Source organism: Pyxicephalus adspersus, chromosome 1, assembly GCF_032062135.1.
Source record: "Pyxicephalus adspersus chromosome 1, UCB_Pads_2.0, whole genome shotgun sequence".
Classification (NCBI taxonomy): domain Eukaryota; kingdom Metazoa; phylum Chordata; class Amphibia; order Anura; family Pyxicephalidae; genus Pyxicephalus; species Pyxicephalus adspersus.
Window position 1 is genome coordinate 68999001 of NC_092858.1, and position 20674 is coordinate 69019674.

Sequence of the window (20674 nt, forward strand, 5' to 3'; positions counted from 1 at the left end):
AGAAGGGGAAAATGTTGCGCTTTGGTTACTTTTAGCAACCACTTGATTTTCAATCTGCGTAGCACTTATGAATTTCCCCACTCCAGAGTATTTACCAACGGGATATAAAGACAGTGGTGATCATATTGCATGTACATGTAATAACTGTGCTGTGTGTCACTGCCAATACTTAAGAGTTATTTTAAAAAATGTTCAAAATAATAGCATTCAACAATAGTATCAGTATTTTTTCTATAAAAGTGAAACCATAATAAAATACACAAAGTGACAGAAAAATATTGATTTTGCTGCTAAGAACCTAAGAGTATAAGAGTCGTAGACCTACCTCATCTTGGCTGAGATCGGAAAATGTTTCTACTTTCTCCTCCTGTAACTTGTCTGAATCAGCCTTATTAGAAAGTCCTCTTGGCAAGACTGTGCTCAGTTCGTTTTGTGATTTCAGTTTTGGCGATTCATTTGGTGCTTGGTCCTGGCCATCCATTGGACGTACATATGCTGTTGGCTTTTGTTGAACAGGGTTCAACTTGGAGACGATAGAAGCAGGGAAGGTCTGCAAAGAATTTAAACTATTGGTATTCTGGCTACAATGCTTCTCTTTAATTTGTGAATCCAAATCTATATTGCAATTCAATTTTGAATGTGTTATCGTTCTACTGAGCGGTTTATCAAATCCACATGTTAACAGGTTGTGTTGATAGTCATTACCTGAAGTTGATTCTGGACTTAACATGTAATTTTTGCTTTTGTCATTGATATGTTTTTGATGTCCACACTTAGAATTACTATTGGCAGAATTAGCCTTTCTTTGGTCAGCCTTGCTCCCCCCTTTCTGCCCCTCTAGGGAGTATCCAGTCAACTGCCAGTTCATGTTTGCTTTGTTGTTCAGCTGTACAGGTGTTGCTGAAGATGTGATACTAGTTTGCACAGTCTGACAAACTAAGTAATGGCTTTCTGTGGAGTTCTGAGGAAGTTGGTCCTCTGTCTTCCTTAGGGGTGTGTTTGCTGGGTCGGTCTTTGGAATACCAACAAATTGACTTTGGTGGGATCTTTCTGTTAACAGCTCCTTCATTTCATCATAGCTTCCAAGAGTACTTTGAATACGAGTTGAAAGCTCATCTCCTTTGCTAGTCTGAAATAAAAATATAACATCTTAAGCCCAATAAATAAAAAACATTCAGATGTTCATTAGATTTATTAGGTCAGAGAATATTGGCCCAAAAGAAGTGTAAGAGAAAAGAATAAGTGAAATCTAATAATCCAAATGTGAGACAAAATCCTCATTTTTGCATTCAAGTGAAAAAAAAAACTTGTAACCAAAATTGTGAGGAGGAAGGGACATCGTCTGTCCTTTTTTTCAGTAAATCATACTGGCCTATTGCAATGCGATCTAAATTGCATATGCATCTCAGTGTACAATACTGGGTATACTGGCATTCAGGGGTAATGAAATATGAATGAATGAGGTACACCATTCTTGCCTTGCCAATCAAGGCGTGAGATGATCTAGAACCCAGAAAACTGGGTCATGATGGTGACTCCCTTGATGTAGTGAGGACAGATGAGTTATTTTTTTTTAATTTTGATCAGACAGGTAATTTTATTTATTGCACAAGAGACATCACCTGTGTCTTTTGCAATAAAGGATATGCCTTGACATAAGTTCAGCTTTAAATACACTATAATTTTTGTGGGTTGTTTCTCTTTCTTTTAACCAAACTAGTACAATACCTATTACCTTGTACGGTTCACTGAAGAGGGGATAATTGACAAGAAAAATATCCTCACTTGGCTGGACTTCTTGACTTCTTTTTTCCCATTCCTTTCTCCGCAGAACACTTTTATCTTGTTCATACCCACTGTCAAACAAAAAAAAAACACACACATTAACTTACAATGAAACTTGCATAGATGCGTGGTGACAGAACAATATTCTGGAATCAGAAGTAATTAAAGGAAACAGAAAAGGTAAATTTCACTGCAGCATCCCAACACAGTAGATCAGGAGTGTCATACAGAGGGCCAAAATTAAAAACTTAGACAAAGTGGCTGGCCAACCTTGAATATTATTGAAAAAAAAAGGAAATTTGTCCTTCTCATTAGATATAAACCCTTTTCATATGGAAACAAAGAGGTTTTGCTTCACACTCAATCTGGAACAAGCTTATAATAAAGAAAAAGGCATAACATTTTTTTTTAATTTTATTTAGGAAAAAATCTTATGCCTCTTTCTCTATTTGTAGCCTTCTGAGTTAAACTTCAATGGTAACATTTTTGCACAGGCTAACAATAATAATACCAATATTCTTCTATGAAAATCCAACCATTCAAGTCCATGCCTTGGAGTAGCAAGGAAAAGTACAGCTGAGGGGGAGTGCTGGAAATGCCAGACGCGGCCAATGGGGAGCTAAATCTTTTGAGTGGCCCGCCGCTGAAACTCTCCCTTCATTGAAATAGCGCTGCTACTAAAATTCACGGCATTATTTGCGTCTATAAAACAGTCCAATGCAGGGCCACGCATAGGCAGAAAGCCTGCTGGTCTAAAGACGCAAATGATGCCGGGAATTGTAGTAGCGGTGCTATTTCAATGCAGCGGCGGGCCGGGGCAGCTGCAGTTCATTTTTGGGACCCCTTTGGGGGCCAAAAAAAAGGACGTTGGGGGAGAGTTTTGACACCCCTGCACTAGATAATCACTGCTGGTAGTCTGTCTGTGACTATGATTGCTTAAGGGTCAACCAAGATTATATCATTTTGAGAGAAAAAACGTATATTATTAGACTGGATCACCGTGTTCTGATTAGGACAATTTACAGAAGAGTACAGAAGAAACTATTCAAATCAATCTTTTCTGTTTTTCTTTTTAAACCTATTCTGGGAAGACAAGTGTTATAAGCAGCACATAAACTTTAAGGCTTGTATCAACCGACTTTTGTTTACTTCAAACAGATTTTACATACAAATTTATGAAAATACAAAACCTGCTGAAATAGGCCAAATACAGTTCAGTTGAGCTGCAGGTCAAATGCACCAAGTCATCTGGGAACCATATAAAACTTTTGTCAACCTGATGCCATCGACATAAACTCAAATCCAGTTGAGACAAGGACTTGTTGCATGCCTACTTTCACTTAATCTGTGAAAGACAAAGAAATACAGAAGTTCATAAGGTGACTGCTCAACCCCCCATGCGGTAATCCTGAGTGTGACTCGGGGTGTATTTTCCATGCAAAAAGCAGTAATCCCGAGTCACACTCGGGGTCGCTTAAAACATGAAAAGAACCCACTTACCTTGTTCCGTTGTCGTCCCCCCAGCATCCTGCTGCTCCCTGCAGCTTCTCCAGACACGTCTTCTCTCTTCGATCTTCTCCCAGCATGTGCAGGGACGATCTCCAGGGGTTTCCCGGTGATGTTGGTGTGGGCGGGAGGAGCGGCGGGAAATTTAAATAATTTTGTATTTGATTCAACACAAAATAGCTGTATTGCGTCCAATACAAAGAAAACTTTATATAATATATATGTATATTTTTTTATATATATTATACATGCTACTGTACAGTTATATTACATGTTTAACTTTTTTTCTTTTTTTTTTTAACAGATTTTTGTGTTTTTTTTAAAGTTTATTACTAAATGTCATCAATTTATTAAATATTGGACATATTTCGGTAACTTTTAGGAATTATAGGCCTACAATTAAAAATGAATTTCCATGCAAAAAAAATGTAAAGCTTTTTGCGTGGAAATACGGACAGAATTAGAACGCTATGGGGGTTAACCTACATCACCAGAATTTTCTCATAGGTGTTAGTTTATAGCAAGCGGTAAATTGATCAAACTAACAGGAAGTCCAGGAAGCTGTGCTTAACGGGTTCAATTTGAAAACCAAAGTTGTAGTACATGCTTCTAAATGAAACTAAATGCATTGGTTCAGATTGTTTAAACAAGACCCTTATTCACATTCTGCACTACATACAGATATATCCCTGCAAGTAATATTTAGATTTTGTTCATTCTTAAACATAAGCTTTGCCTTACCAGGGAAGATTTAGAAGAAATGCAATAAACCACAGAAAAAATGTTATGACTTAATGACTACAATATTTCTTTTAGTGCTCTTAGGCATCTAAAGATTATGAGATAGTACAAAATGTAAATCAGAAGAGGATATTTCCTCATAAAATGTCCTCCGCGTGATCTATGTGCGTCTGCTGTCTTTCTGTGGTGAATCTCTTATTAGCTCATTCCCTGAAGAGCTGTTGAAATTGCGTGTAGCACTAGATTTCTTTACAGCCATGCTTCTGTATTCTGATCTCTGGTAATAAGCCAAGTCGTCAAACTACTCCCTAATCAATCCCCTTTTCTCTGACTGATGTGACATGAGCACAAGTTCGGAACATGAAAAATGCATGGAGACTGAATTGTGTCGCTGCACATCTGAATGATTGCGATCAGAAGAGAAGGAAATGTGGAGGTTATTTAACTAAAGGAATAGAAAACAGGCTGTGTGATTTATCTGCACCAAAAGCTGTTTGTGTTTGATGGGGCCTGATATAGTGCATGCCTCTTCTGAATGTCACCTGGTGATGCAAATGCACAGAAGAAGCGGACATCTTAAACTGCTTGCTTCCACGGTTTACCCTCACCCATCTATGTATGACGGCTATCACTGTCCTCATGTATTTAATTCTATGTTCTCTCTCCAGGTAAATTCAAGTATACCATTTAAATGTTGTATACATTTAGGCACATGCCCTTCTTGGAAATTTCTTAGTAAAGGAATGGATTTGTTTAAATTATTTTCTATTATTTGGCAAATGTTTTTAATCTTGAACCAGATCCGTTCCAGGTTTGCTGGGTCACCCAGGTTCACCCATGATAGTCTTTCATGACCGGTTTTAGTGAGCTTTATTATAACAGGCCGAGCATCATTAATGGAACTTGGTAATACACAAGGGATCCACTTTAATCCATAAACCTACCCTCCTATAATATGTTTGAAGGACCTCCTTCTCATTTTTTTCTTTAGCACCCCAGCACATGACAGACTCTGATCCCCTGTACAAATACCTATGTCTTTGACATCATGTTTCTTTGGTCCTCTGCCACATCACCTCCTGGATTTCATAAAAATGTATTGGGATTCCTTCTCACGTCTTCTAATCTGAGAGAGCTTTAATAAATTGGACCCACTGATAGAAGCTCACTGTGGAACAACTGAAGACAGTTTATAGTCTGGGCAAAACCATTATTAAAGTAGCAATTCTTTAATGAGTTCCATAGTTGTATCTTGTTTCTGTTGCCCTGAAGGAAAGCATGTGTTGTCATCCTAACAGGTAGTGCGGTAGTGGCAGGGCCAACAAGTAAAAATAAATGTTTAAAATGACTTTGAGGGATTATTTATAATTATAATCTAAGGGAAAATAAAGAGAGCAAGAATCCAAGGATCTCTCTGTATCAGAGTTCCAAAATAGTAACATGACAAAATACAGTGCTGAAAATCTGCCATCAGATGGTGTACATGTACACCTAGAAGGTTTGAGAATTCATTAAAAAAATATGAATTAGGAGAGGAAAGGAAATGCTAGAGATTGTTACAGGTGAAAAGCCATAAAAAAATATTATGCAATCGGTACAAACTCTGGATCCCATCAGTTTAAAGACTTACAATACACATGATAAGTGGACGTATTGCCTAACTAAATCAATCTCTAGCAGTAATAGTAAGCATAAAGAGTGTAGTAATATTAGTATAAGTGTAGTAATTCACGCCCTCCCAGGATTAGGACAGTAGGTCAGCAGGATACCTAAATTTGTAAAAATTACAATTAAGCACCATTGGCCAAAAAATGAATATTGGTGACAGATATCACAGTTAGCAGGATCTCAAAAACTGCTATAGGATGAGACTACAGACTAAAAGACTACAGTGGGCACAGAACACCAAATGTGTATAACTGAAAATTAGGAAAACTGAGAAGGGTCAGAGTTTGACATACGAAGGGGTGCTGATAAGTTCCTGGCTTTGCCCAGAAAGAAGAGAGCCAGAGTTGTGAAATAACACATTTATTCAACATATTCCCCCCTGAGACTAATGCACTTGGTACAGTGTAGTGGCAGCATTTCTTTATCCTTGGTTGGGCCGCAAACCAGCTCAATTTTTTTTCAATTTGGCAGCCACAGCGTTGGATGTGTCCGCAGGGTGCATTGTCCTGCAAAGAAAGGATCCCTTTGGCCAACTTTCCACGGTGTTTCGTCTTAATTGCCTCCTTCAGATGGTCCAGGAGGTCAGCATAATACTGTCCGGTAATACTAGAGCCCTGAGGTAGGTAGTCCACCAACAGAATACCATCTTTGTCCCAGAAAACAGACACCATGACTTTTTTGGACGATTTTTGGGTTCAGCTTGGTTGTGTCGCCTTTCCTTTGACTATTCTTTGGTTTCGAGATCATAGACGTGGATCCAGGATTCATCCTCAGTCGCTAACCTAGCCAAAAAGTCCTGTGCAGCTTTTTCGTTGAAAGCTTGCGCATGTCTAGGATAGTGGTTATAACAAACCGAACACGCTCCAGTGAGATGCCAAGTATCTGGGCTATCTTTTTTGCGGATATTCGCTGGTCCTCAATAATCAGCTCATGGACAGCATCGCAGGTTGCCAGGTCAGTTGAGGTTGGAGGGCGCCCACTGCGGGGCTCATCTTTATTGGTAAAATGCACAGTCTTGAAACGAGATATCCAGGTTTTGACTGCTGTAGGAAGGACACTTCTCCTCCAATGTTTGTGACATCTCAGTGTGAATGTCCTTTGCTGACTTTCCCTGGAGAAACAAAAACTTCATGACGGCCCATACCATAACAACGACGTGAAACTTGCTTGTGTCTCACATCTTCTCACTAAAAGAAAAAACAGTTTTCGCAATGAATCACAAAGACTTGATATTGCACAGTTACATACTAAGATGTTAGGCTGTTATATGCCCCCACACTCATTTTTCTATTTCATCTGGAAGAGGGCAAAGCCAGGAATTTCTCAGCACCCCCTCATACACTGTATGAATCCACCAGTTCTTCCTTCCCAAACCCGAGGTAGTGTTAAAGTAATAGCACAGTATTTTCTTGCAACATCCCCTAATTTCATCAAAACTGGTGCAGCACATCCAAGTATTATTGCTATATATGTGTATCCCTTTATGGATACCAGCTTCTGTTGGTCAGTTTTTCTGGTAAAGATGCTGCTTAGAGTGAATAAACTAAATCTAACTTTAAAATTTGGAAGTATATGTCCAACACTACTTATGAGCTTTATAAAGAACTGTGCTAATTCTGAAAATACAAGAATCAGTGGTTACTTCAAAATAAAAAACATTCTCATACTTTCACAATAGTTCTACCTGGGGCAGAATAGCATTGAAAAGTTTTATTGAAAATAACTACTGTGAAATAACACATTTGAAAATAACTACTGAACATTTAATAATATGAGTTTAAATTATAGCTACCGTAAAAAGAGAAAAATAAAAATGATGTCATTATCACATATTTAACTATCACTAGAACAAATACAGTAATTATTTCATTTTTGTAGGCGGTCTAAGCATAAACCTGTCACAGACCTGTTTAAAGTGTTTATATGATGACAAGACTTAAGCAGATGGTACATACAGTAAATACACTGATTTGAATGTACCTATATGTCAAAATGATCAGTCAATCAAGAGATACAGACTTCTAAAATAAATAAAAAACCTTGACTGATCTTGTAAATCCAGCATGCTCCTGCTTATCAAAGTTTTCTATTGTTCAATTATTCCATCTAATATATTACATTTCCAAAAAAAAAGGGCAAGAAAAAGGCGGGCAGGGCAAAACTTAAAATTTACTGGAAATATCAGAATTTGGATGCACCTTTAGATGTCCACATTTTTTATATATTCACTCAAGGTAAACTGTGTTTATGCGTTTTATCATCAGGCATTGCCTTGTTTTGTGACATATTTATTTTAGAGATCTATTTTAATGCATATGTCACAGAGAATTAAGCCATAGTACATTCAAAACTGACTTTTTAACTGGCATTGTCATTTTCATCCTCTTTACTGAGCAATTTATTGGTGCCAGTTTCATTTTTACACGCCACAAAAAACGATGATGGATTGAGCTTCACAGTGCTAATGACTTATAGTAGGCTCTTACATGTGACAGTGTTAGGTTTCACAAGGGGAAATGCTTCTTCCAATGAAATGTAAAACCACTGTGCACTTAAAACATGGTGTCACTCCTTAATGAGTCGTAGCTTGATCGATAATGCTGCGTACGTGAAGGGCTGCAGCAACAGAATATCGCAAAACAATTACAGCATAAAAAACGACATTTCGGTTTTTAAATCATACTGCTAATGGCAATGTACATATACATATTACTTTGGTAATAAATAGAGACAAGCTAAAGCTATTACTCAGATTTACAACTGTCACTGTGATTTAATAGAAAGCCGAAGCTAAGCCTAAACAAGAGCGGTGACTTGAAAAACTCTTAGAGAGATAAAGTACACCCAATGCTTTTTTACAGAGTTTACCTCAAGGCAAGAGCTTACAGTGCACATCAATCTGTGACACAGGCCAAAGATGAGATGGATGTTTACTCTCAGTTTTTTATCCTGCATCCAATAAATTACTTTTCACAGCAGGGAGAGTGTGCTCTAATTTAATTTTAAGTGTCTTTTTTAAAACTTTTATTGTAGAGTGACTTCCTAAAAAAATGTACTGTATTCTCAAGGAATGGTACAAACAGGATTATGGCCAGCATGGGCCACCTACATGTATACAAAATAATTATCTCCTTTTTGGCCAAAGCCTGGGCTGCAAAGTCATAACCAAACATCAGAAGAGGCAGTTTTAACAAATGCTGACTATCCATATTATCCAGGTAACAATGTAAATGTCAATATTGCTTTCAATGATCACATAATTTGTTAAGTATCCATTGTGGATATGCTATGTGGATATCAACAAAATGATTATCTAAAGAAAAGTTGTAAAACTAACATCCTCTTCAGATCTGGTTTTAAATAACCCTAACACGTATTCTACATTAGCCACCATTTTAGTTTCCAATGATTTTTGAGGAGCTTGTCTTACAAATGAGGCCCATCTTCCACTGTGAAAACTACCATATCAAATCATGCAATGACTTCTCTTTCTGCTGACATTTTCAGTACAATGTGCAGAGTAAACAAGTCAGCAAAGTCAGAAATTATTATAATGGTATTGGTAATGGTGTTTTGAACCAACTAAATCATTTTAATTCACACGCTACATGTGCAAGCTATATGTTACAACCCTAAGATACTTCGATTTTTAATGGCAGCCTTCTTTCTTTCTGTTTTCTAATGTCTCTAAACTTTTACAAAATGCTGGTCATTTAGAAAAAATAGAGTTTGGCCTGGTCTGATTGCTACGGCTTTCCATGTGATAAGCTGCCCATGTTCGAAAATACTTCCATTAAAACTTTCATATAACATATAAAAAAGCTACACAAGCCAATTTGTAAATTAATGTTATCAAAAACTATTTTGCATTTCAATTTGCAGCTGCTTTAGTATTCCAAAACTGTAAAAAAAATCAAAATAATATGGCAACACAAGGACAACTGTATAGCAGTTCTATGGAATGCCCTTAGCAAATGTCATTTCATGTTTCCAACTGATTTAAATGAAATCTTGGTTGACTGATAAAATAGGAGTTACATTTTGGGATCTTCTGCAATAGAAATTTCATGCTGCACTTTTTTAAACTAACAGACCCTAATGAGCAACCAAAGCACCACTAGTAACATCATAACACAACTAGCATTAAACACTACTGATATCTCTAGACAAGCACATCTTTGGTATCAAATATATAATCCAATCATTAAAATGGGCGTGTGATGAATACATGCAGATTAAGCCTGTTATGCCATATATTAAAAAACTATATGGACAACAACTTTTTACCCTTTAGTAGTATTAATCAGCATTTTCCACACATATTTATTTAGATTTCAACTGATGTAAATGGTGTGTTCTAGCTAATATTAGCAAAATCCCATTTATCCAAGAAAATAATAATATATATTTAAAATATTATATTTATTTAGATTTCAACTATGTAAATTATGTGTTCTAGCTAATATTAGCAAAATCCCATTTATCCAAGAAAATATTAATATATATTTAAAATATATTTTTGCTTGCACATGATTGGATAGCTAATGCCAGCAGAGCTTCATCTTGTTCACTAGATAAGCTTGCAGATCGATAATTCAACTTGCTTGGTTAACAGACTAAACTCCTTTAGTAAACCAACTATATTGGATGCTTTGGAAAAAGAAAAGGATTTTTTGAAGTCAAATGAACTTCGATATACAAACTCTTTAAATCATTCTATCACAGATTGTCTAGCCTACATAATCTTTTGGAATATGTGTACCTTCTAAGTTCAATAGGCAAATAATTTTAGTCCAGTCAACAGCTCCTAAAAAGCTAGTACAATATTGCTTCTATTTTGCTATATCAGTATTTCTCTAGCTTTTTGCAAAAAAATATACTAGATTTGGTTTAATTTCTCTGGTAGGAATCAATTACTGCCATTGAAACACTTGGACCTGGAAGATTTCCACAAGTGAAAGTTTGAGGGATTAATTCTCTCTTTTAAAAATAATGAGTTCAATAAATAATATTTTTTTTCTTTTGTATTCTGTCCATAAAACACAAGAAGATGGCCGATTAACATGGCATTATTTCATTTCATCATTATATCAGCAACATATTTGATTAATGAATTGATTAGGTAATTATCTTACTTCAATGAATTGTAGGGAAGCTCTGCTCGACAATATTGTCTTTGTCTTGATGAACCACTGGCTTTCACTTACCTGCTGCTTTGTAGTTCTCCGTCACCAGGGCTGGATGAATGTCATCCTTCTACTTTGGTCCCAAGCACTCTGGGAACTGAGGAACTGGGAACTGGGAACTCCATTAATTGGCACTTGATAACCATGCACCAATGACATGCCATGACCTCTAAAGAGTACCAGGGAAAACAAAGGGTTCCCCATGGTCATTCATGTTTTAATCTATAATTACACTGATCGTTTTTATTGTAACTTGCCATAACTTTAAAACAACACCTAGAACCTGGGACTGGGTCATTGACTTTTACAGATTTTGTTTCATTTTTTCTAATTTTCAAAGGATAATTATGTGTTTAAAAAAGTCAGGTCGAAACTGTCAGTTGTGTCCATAAATGACAGTATTTCCTTCCAATGAAAGTTTTAGATAGAAGGCCTTAAATTAAAAGAAACACTGTCCCCTTTAAATTATGGGTCTTTACTTCTTTGCAATACAATTATTCACATTGGGCCTGATTTATCAACGCTCGCCAAATCTGGAAGGGATACACTTTCATCAGTAAATCTAAGTGATCCAGCAAACCTGGAAGGGATCTGGTCCAGGATTCAAAACATTTGCTAGTAAATACATTCCAGGTTTGCTGGATCACCCAGCTTCACTGATGAAAATGAATCTTCTCCAGCCTTGGAGAGCTTTATAAAAAAGGCCCATTATGATACTCATTACGTGTATAAAGGTAAAAATTGTAAATAAGTGAGCTGGCAATGCAATCTTACATGCACCAAAAAAAGCACAATTTTATAGAACACAACACATTATGAAGGTTTCCATGTGTTGTGGTGGGTTACAAAGCAGGTGTATTGCCTTGGGATCCATCCAAAATGAATGATATCAAAACATGTAAATGCAACTTAACAGTTTAAACAGGGTCTATATCTTTTCATGTGTCTGGTATGTGCTTGGTTGTTATTTAAATTAAATAAAATTATGTTACTGCTACACATTTTCTCAATATGGAAATTTCTGTTACAGTTTAATTTCAATGTGTATAGACTTGCATACTAGCTAAGACACAAAAAAGGGAATTAATTTGAACTTGCATAACCTGCTACAGTGAGCTCTGTACTTGGAATACGTCACACAAAGCACGATAGCTCTAGATCCCTTGAGCAAAGTGGTGATTACCGCAGTGTAGCAGAAAATAAATACTGAAGAGATTAAATTTGACTGTGGCATGTCAGCCTTTTTATTTAATGTTGCCTTATCGCACAGTGAAAATGCATCCTTGCTCACATACTGTAACTGCTTGCAACAACCCCAACAGCATTTCAAATGTATTTAATAGACCCTTGAGATTATACATGCAAAAATACTACATTAAAATGTTTAATTGGCAACCAGTTTACAGAGCAACTGTAAAAGCAGCAGGGACAATTTACATACTGCACAGGATGGAATACATATTGCATACTGTGAGAGGTAAATCAAGCAATAATAGATTAGCAAACAATATGAATTTATATGAAATAAACTGATCAAAGAAAGGCATTTCATTTTACAATGTTTTTGTGTTCCTAGCTTTCTAGTTGCAGGAATATAAAGAATACTCTAATAATAATAATAATAATAATAATAATAATAATTAATAATAATAATACTCTACTCAAATGCAAATTCTCCCTGAAGGTATAGGGTAAGACATAATGACCACTTCTAAATTTTTCTTTAAGACATTTATTTTTCTTTGGTTTAATATTATTTTCTCCTAAGTAAATCAATCTGTTAACCTTGACAGTGTGATTGCTTTGTAACAGTATTCTATGCCTGGGCTCCTTAAGTGTATATAAAGGTTTTGGATAAAGATAGCCCCCCCAACTCGTCATTGCTATCTGTGTCCCAATTGAGGAGATTCACCTCTCTACTGGTGACAACTGCCACTGAGACCGTGTAGTGAGTGAAGCCAAACCCCAAATCTTGTTGTCACTGAAACAAGACGTAAGGAAAATCCTCCAATTGGAATACTTGTTTCTTTTGACTGCTATCTCCGATGGTTATTCTGTTCCTTTCTAATTGATTTTCATTTACTTCTTGTTGCCTCTCCAACACATGAAGGGGAAGAAAGAACTTCGTGGCAGGTTACATGCAGCTCCCAACCTAAACTCTTCCCTAAAGTTTTGACTTTGAACACACTTGCATAAAAGAGGCAAAATATTTTCTTGTTGGTTCATTAATGGGTTTTGTCTGTAATAGGACTGATTAAAAATGATTCCCTTTTAAAATTTAATCCTTCCAAGCCATGTAAACATAGACTTTAGATCCCAACTAGGATCATTGGTTATATTTGTAAGAACTGGTATGAAAGTGTACTATGGTAAAGATGAAAAATACTCTAGCTGAGTTGGTGTTTTGCTGGCTTAAAGAACATATGTTCTCAACACTCTCTATTTGGGTTCCAAATATATCAATTACCTGATACTGATACTTTATGAATGGTATATTTATAACAGAAGCAATTATAGTTTATTTATTATTTTATTATCAACTAACTAATTTAGCATTGCTCATTAAGGATTTATTAAGACAGACTAATACAATTTAAATTTCACAGTCTTTGTAAAATTTTGATTAAAAAAAATGTGTTTATCGAAGAAGGAGAATACTTGGGAATATCCAAAAACATACTTGGCTTATTAGGAACTCCAGAGCAAAGGTGGCCTTCTGTCTTCTGTGCATGTGAAAGGCACATACCTAATTTTGTATCCATCTCGTATAAGATAGCCCTGGGCCCCTTGTGCTTCGATCACCACTGTAGTTTCATGGTTTGATGTGGTTACAGTTACTACTATAGCTAATATGCTACAAGTTTTCAGTCCATTGTTGGCTGGGTGGAGGAGATATTGTCTCCTCACACTACCTACTAAACACATAGTATAGGTAATAATAATTAAGAATCTGTTAGCCACCTATTGCTCCAAGAAATATAAAGTAGTGGAATGAGAGAGAAGAATTTTCTCCAATTCATCTGTAATGTAAAAAAAGACTTAGAGGAGCTGTCTTATCAAATGGGCTTGCCAACCAAAACTTCTTAAATTCTATAAAGTCTTTTTTCTGGTAACATACATATTGGAAATGTCAGTGAACTTTTAGGCGAAAGTGAACCTAAAATAAAATCACATAATAGGTTGTACAAAGAAATACTGGGGTTGATTTACCAAAGGATGATATTGCTGTTCACCTTGCAGAAAATGTTTCACATTTTGAGGATGCAAGAGATTTCCCCAAAATAGGGGAATAAATGTGATTACATAAAGCAACAGGAGAGATCTAGCTGAAGTGTAATAATTTTTGAGGTTCAGTAGTACAGTATTTTCACAATATTAATAAAACATGGCTACTCGCATCCAAAGGTTTGTAAGAAACCCCATGTCGGAATCAGACAACCTTGAGCTCAGCTTATGTTTCCAGCCAAGCCTTTTAAACTGGGAGGTCACACTTGATGCTGGTCAACTTTCATCTGGATTGGCATATGCTAGTTGAATAGTTGAGAAGATCTGGATGTTTGAGCCCAAAAGCCCAACAAAAGACCTATAGTCAAGGATTTATTTGATGAATATCATACCAGTATTTTATTGATAACGTTACATATAAAACCAAGTAATGAAGTGAAGTCTTGAAAGAGGCCATACCAGTGCCTCAAAATGCAATAATAGGTGTTCTATATATTCTTATAAACAAAAGACCTTTATGATACATGTCCAATTATTCTTTAATGTGCCTTTGTACACTATATCCCTTTGGGAGCAAAAGATTCCCACATGCCCATTAGTTGTCTTCAAGTACAATGCAGACCTCTGTAAAACTAATCAAATGTTGGGAATATAAATTTCAGCTCCTAGGAAACAACTTTAAAATAAATATGTTTAGCATTTACAGCAAAGCATTGCAATTCCTAATATTAGTAACTTACAATTTAAAAAAATGTAATTGTCATAACTATATTTATATAAAATTGTAATGAATGTACAAGAGCCGCTAACAAGACATTATGTTATGTTCATTACAGTCTGATGGTTGTGACAACCCATGTACAGCACAACCTATATAATACACTTGACACATTTATAAGCTGTAGAAGTAATAAATAAAAACAAAGAGAAAACAAAAGAGTAAGAACAAAGGAAAACACAAGCAATTAAACAAACGTGCAATTAATAAGCACATGATTTGCTGCCATCAGATGTGTCAACACAGGATACCTAGATACTTTGTGGTGGACAAACTGTACAATAAATCTGTCAACTTGACCAATTTTTTGACTTACAGATATGTATATGGAATGCTAATATTTACCATGCAGTGGATCCCCCTCCCCTTCACAAAGGTTAGGTAGAAGAGGGTGCAGGTTGCTGCAGGAGCAAGGTATAAGGTAAGTTTTTCTGCTAACCTATCCTACCCCAAGAAAAAGAAAACTTTAAAGTGAATTTGATGCTCAATAAAAATATGTAAATGGTTTAGTGTGTGTACCTGGGCGCATGCTTACTTTATTTATAAATTATTTTACTTTAATAGGTAGTGGGCTTTGTTTTAATTGAAGTTGTATTTCATTTATGTACTGTAAATAAATGGTGTTTTAATTTGTTTAAACACTTCCTAAAATGATGATGAGATGTATGGTTTAAAAAGGTAACAGCTCATTAACAGATTCTTGTAGGAATTTAATTGGTGCAGAATGGTTCAGGTCTACTACACCTGCTTCTGGGATTAAATTATTTTCTTGAAATATCATTTTCATAAAAGCATCTGGTTTCAAAAGGGTGTCATATGGAACAGATAATGAAACATTATAGAAAAACATATTTTTCATCTTAATATATGGTATTATCATTTTTTTCTAAGCCTATTGTACAGTGCTGCAACAAATGTTGGTACTTTATAAATACAGTTTATTATTCTTAATATTATTATTATTAATATTATTATTATTAATAATAATAATAATATTAATATAGTGTCACAATCTCAGATTTCCCATGCTACTTTCTGGTTATTTTAAAGTCTTTTGTAAGATTTACCCTATTCAATTTCCTGCAGTTAGTATACTCCTGCATCAGGCGCCACTGCATCAGTGCAAGGGCATTCACACCAACTGCATTCACAGCAAGTGATAGTCTTTTTTATTTTCAATATTAACAAGCCGATGCTTATAGTCTGCAAAAGTCCACCTACAGTTTGGAAGTGTTTTCCTGATAAGGTAAATAGCATTCTTCAGATTTACACATCTGCTCTTAAAATAAACTTGTGCCCATAATATATATGGGACAGAATGCCCATATTCAGAACAAGCAGTAACATCACTGTAGAACAATCCCTATTTTACCTGAAGATCAACAAAAGCACTAACATCTCATCCTTTTCCTTTACTTCTTAGGAAGAACAAACTCGACATTCCGTAAGCCTTCACCTTAACAGCCTGAATTTTAAACCTGAACTCAAAGGTTATTTTCAGTTTTGCACAGAAAGGTTCTGCTGTATCAAATATTACTCACTCCGATTTCCCTGCATACAGTAAATGTCTAACAATGTGTATTAGAAGCTGCAGCAAGTCAGACAGAGCCCGCCATATTGACATCCAGCATCATCTAGCTCTTTATTGCCCAGCCCTTTCCCTCATTGGATTTCAGTTCTTTCCATCGTGTAAGCTAAGCATCATATGTGGGTGTTACCAGCGCAAATTATTTTTATTGGTGTTTTGAAGCAACTGCTGTGGCCTCTAGATAAAATGCCAGACACCCCAGATTGCTTTTCCATGCCTGGAAGTACTGGAAGATACTTTTAAGTGTTAATTTTCTGAACAATGTATTATTTACAGTAAACATTGCACTTGAAATTACACCTTACCAAGTCAATAAAATTTGATATTTTTGGTACAGTGCAGAAACTGTCTGCTATTCATTCTATATACAGATTAGAAAACACCTTTTATATATTACTAATGTCCAATTATTCCTTATTATCACAATGAAAAATGATGATCCTGCCATAAATGTAAGAAGAGCAATAACATTGTGTGCAAACATACACATAAAAAACTAATGCAGCATTTACATGTAAATCCATCAGCTTTATTCCTTTCTAAGGAGCACTGCATTTGTCCAGCAGCTCAGGAAACACTTTAGTAATATACATTTGTTCAGACAGACATCAATGGCAAGCACTTAGCAGAGCACACAGTGAAGATACTCTCAGGGGAACATGATACTGTACTGAACAGATTGTACCTGTTCTTTTTCCCATTTAACCATGTTACAATATCATAATTCTACATTTACAGCAGCAATGTAAATCATAAACTGCTAAATTGTGCCTTTCTGTGTTTTTATAACGGAAATCACTGTATACAAAGGTAAGCAATTTAGTGCTCACCTTTGTGTTCGGATGATACTGGAAGGCATTTTATATATCAACTATACTAGCGCTGTAAAATAAGTGATACAGTGAGATAACACTAATAGCTATTTGAGTAGTACATTTACTGTGAGGGGTGAAGATGTAATTACTCTGTATTTATAGATATGCCTTTCATAATCGACTTTCACCTTGAAATCAACCTCTGAGGCTTGCCATTTAGTGAACTGTCTCTGTTTACACCTGCTATGTCAGCTTCCTTTATTGTTAGAGAGATGTTATAACAGCAATCAGCTGCCTGCAGAATGGGTCTCAAACTGCTCCAGCAATTGCTAATTAGAAGGGAATGTTTACTTTACATCCTGTTCTAGTTTTATATGTGACACACCATCAAACTGCCTAATTAAATTTGCCATGCCCTTTCATCCTAAGCAATTTCATCAAGTGGCACTGATCTTATAAATGCAGTTACTTTTACCATCCAGATCAGATTGCAGATCTATTTGTTTTGGCAAATGAACTTTTAACATCTACAACATTAACCCACCCATATACATATGATAAATGCCACCTAGTAGCAGTAAAACATTAATCCTCATTACATCAGCCTGGTAATTATAAATATATCATTAATTTTTTTTAAGTTAAAATATATTGGGCTTTCTTTTTCTATACAGACATTAGGGGCACTGCCAGTGCTGAAAAAAAGTTTTCTCTCTAGAAATGCTGAAGATGAGCTCATGAAATGCATTGTGGCTTTTCTTTTAAGTGATGCATAACAACCGAGTGCTAGTACAAAGCATTGCAAATAAACCTTTTATGGCTGCACTAATGATAAATCCATTCAATTTCCTAAAAGAAGCAAAGAAAAATGAGCTCTTACCAAACATAAAGGGATGTTCAGCGCCTGTGATATAATGTATAATGCCATTCTGGAAGGTGGAAGATGTAAACAATCCTCGTTTGAATGTCTTGCTGCGTGAGCACACATGCATAGCACAAGAGAAAGCACTTATATAAATAGGGCAGCCACTGCTGACACTGGCTACGTATTGCTTGGCTGATCTTGGATATGTGACATGCGCCTGCAGCTCTCCCCTTGTACTGAACAGAGAAAGATGCAAGTATATCACCATCATCATCACCACATGCACACAGCTACAAGGCTTTCCTGTATGCCAGGATTACTACACTGGCTGTAATGCACTACATGTATTTAATAATATTTTAGAACATGTAGTTGGCAATAAAAAGAAAAACATAAACTAATATAAAAAATATTGTTAAACATTGCAGCAATTATTAGGAAGACAATGTAACTGTGCCTTCAGTATGATGATGCTGAAATCTGAATGACAGCAAAATGTAATACACTTTCTTCATAGGATACTGAGATTCCAACATTTTATGAATTGATTTTCCATCTATTGTTAAGGGTGCCTGAACATATATTCTATGTATGCTATGTAGCCCTGTTATGGAGGGGGTAATGTATATGACTCCCACAAAACAGGCTATGGCGCTAACCTGTAGATAACAGAGAGGATCCTGAGCCTTCGCTATGTGGAAGAATGAGGATAATAATAAAGTTGGCAGTGTCTCCACCCAGGACAGGGTCTCTGTTAGCAGAGGGGCTCCCTTCCTGGGACATTAACTAGAAATAATAGCAATATAAAACATCTGAGGAACCACTACACCCAGCATGAACCATTGCAGCTAAATGAACACACAGGTTGGAGTATTTGTAAGCTTTATATCTCAAAACAGTAATAACAACATATACTATCTATAAACATCAATGCGTACACATATCAAGCACACAGCAGAGTCCTGAGGAGAATTGTGCACAGATATACCCGGGTATATATATAGTCTATTACCACAAATACCTCCAGTACTGATCAGTGTCAGGATGAGTTGCAGAGGCCTCTGGAGTTGAACACTTTCTTCATAGGATACTGAGATTCCAACATTTTATGAATTGATTTTCCATCTATTGTTAAGGGTGCCTGAACATATATTCTATGTATGCTACATCATAAAATATTTATTTGTTTTTAGATATACAAAAGTTTAGTGAAGTGCAAACAAAGCAGATGGCTAGCTTCATGTTGTAGTGGTCCATTGCAATGATGCTTTAAACTTGGACTTTTCCTTACTGTAACCATAAATCATCATAGTTTTTTTTTAAACCAGGTATATTTGAAACATTATTTATTCTAGTTTATGTTTATTAAAACTAATTTAATATATTTTTACATGTAAATTTTAGTCTTACTTGCAAGTAACTATTTTGTTAAAAGGTATATTAAGGTGACAGAGTCACTTTAACTTTAATGTGTGTTTTTAATTGAACCCTATTATGCTTTGTGTGCTTTTTAGCATATTTGTACAATATTTCAACACAAAACGTCCTCTCTGCAAGATCTTCCTGTAATATAGAATGGTTAATGATGCCCTCTTCCCTCATGCAGTGTGACTGGTCTATCTTTGCCCCCATTCTGTAGTTTTCTGTAGGCAGCCTATATATGTCCCTCCTTCATATAAACTGTATGCACAGGCTATGTGCAGCCCAGTGATGACTTTTAAAAGGTAATAGCTAGGTATTTGGTAGACAAAAAAAATCAGATTTATATTGTTTGAAGCATTTACATAATATATTTAAATGATAGTTCTGTGCCTAAAGTTCAGCTTTAAGATAACCTTACGAGTGACCCAAGCCCTGGATGTTCTGTCAGTACTGAAAGGAAACCATTCCCATCCATGTACATAAACTGTGTATTTAGTTCAGCCGTAGGCTATCTGTATTTTACCAGCATTTTGGATACCTTATGTAACTGTCTCTTGAATGAATGTGTAAGCTTGTTAATCTAATTGTGCTCTTTATACTCTTTCATAACCAGAGGTCATCAAATCCTAGGAGCCCTGGGAAAATTCAACACCATCCCCAGGAATTGTTCAAATTGACTAAAACTCTATGCACATCTTCATTAGTCATAAAATGCTTTTGTTTAGGCTATTGTAACAAATATACATGTTTTATTGTTTTACCTTTGTTAAATTATTTTTTTTTCCAAAATAATTTTTTATTGGAATTACAAGGTAAACATGTAGCATTAGGTCAGGTAAGACTGAATAAACAATTCATGAAATACAATGAAAATGATAAAGAGGTACAACATATCCGTTGGAATTGGTACTTCAAAAAGAGCCGTGAATAGGCGGTATATTTAGGTCCAAAAGGAGTGGGCTACGGGACATCCCCACCAAATATGTAAGAAAGATCCCAACTGATTACAACCGTGAAAGCACATAGGAAAATGTCCCGGAGCACACCTAGATAAACGAGACAGAACAAGGTACCATATGGGGAGTACTTTAAAAC

At 35.7% G+C, this 20674-nt stretch overlaps 1 protein-coding gene across 3 annotated transcripts in view; it reads right to left on the reverse strand.

Moving 5' to 3' along the window:
- Window positions 1-20674, reverse strand: part of AFF3 (ALF transcription elongation factor 3) — a 142147-nt gene that overhangs the window by 99579 nt on the left and 21894 nt on the right. For 2 of the 3 annotated variants that reach the window (XM_072413371.1, XM_072413365.1), the window contains exons 2-3: window positions 1736-1856; window positions 326-1129 (exon numbers count right to left, since the gene is read on the reverse strand). In XM_072413371.1, the coding sequence (XP_072269472.1) occupies window positions 326-1129; window positions 1736-1856 (925 nt within the window). Of the gene's footprint in view, window positions 1-325; window positions 1130-1735; window positions 1857-18172; window positions 18295-20674 lie in introns of those variants that run through there. The other variant, XM_072413376.1, reaches the window with a different exon arrangement.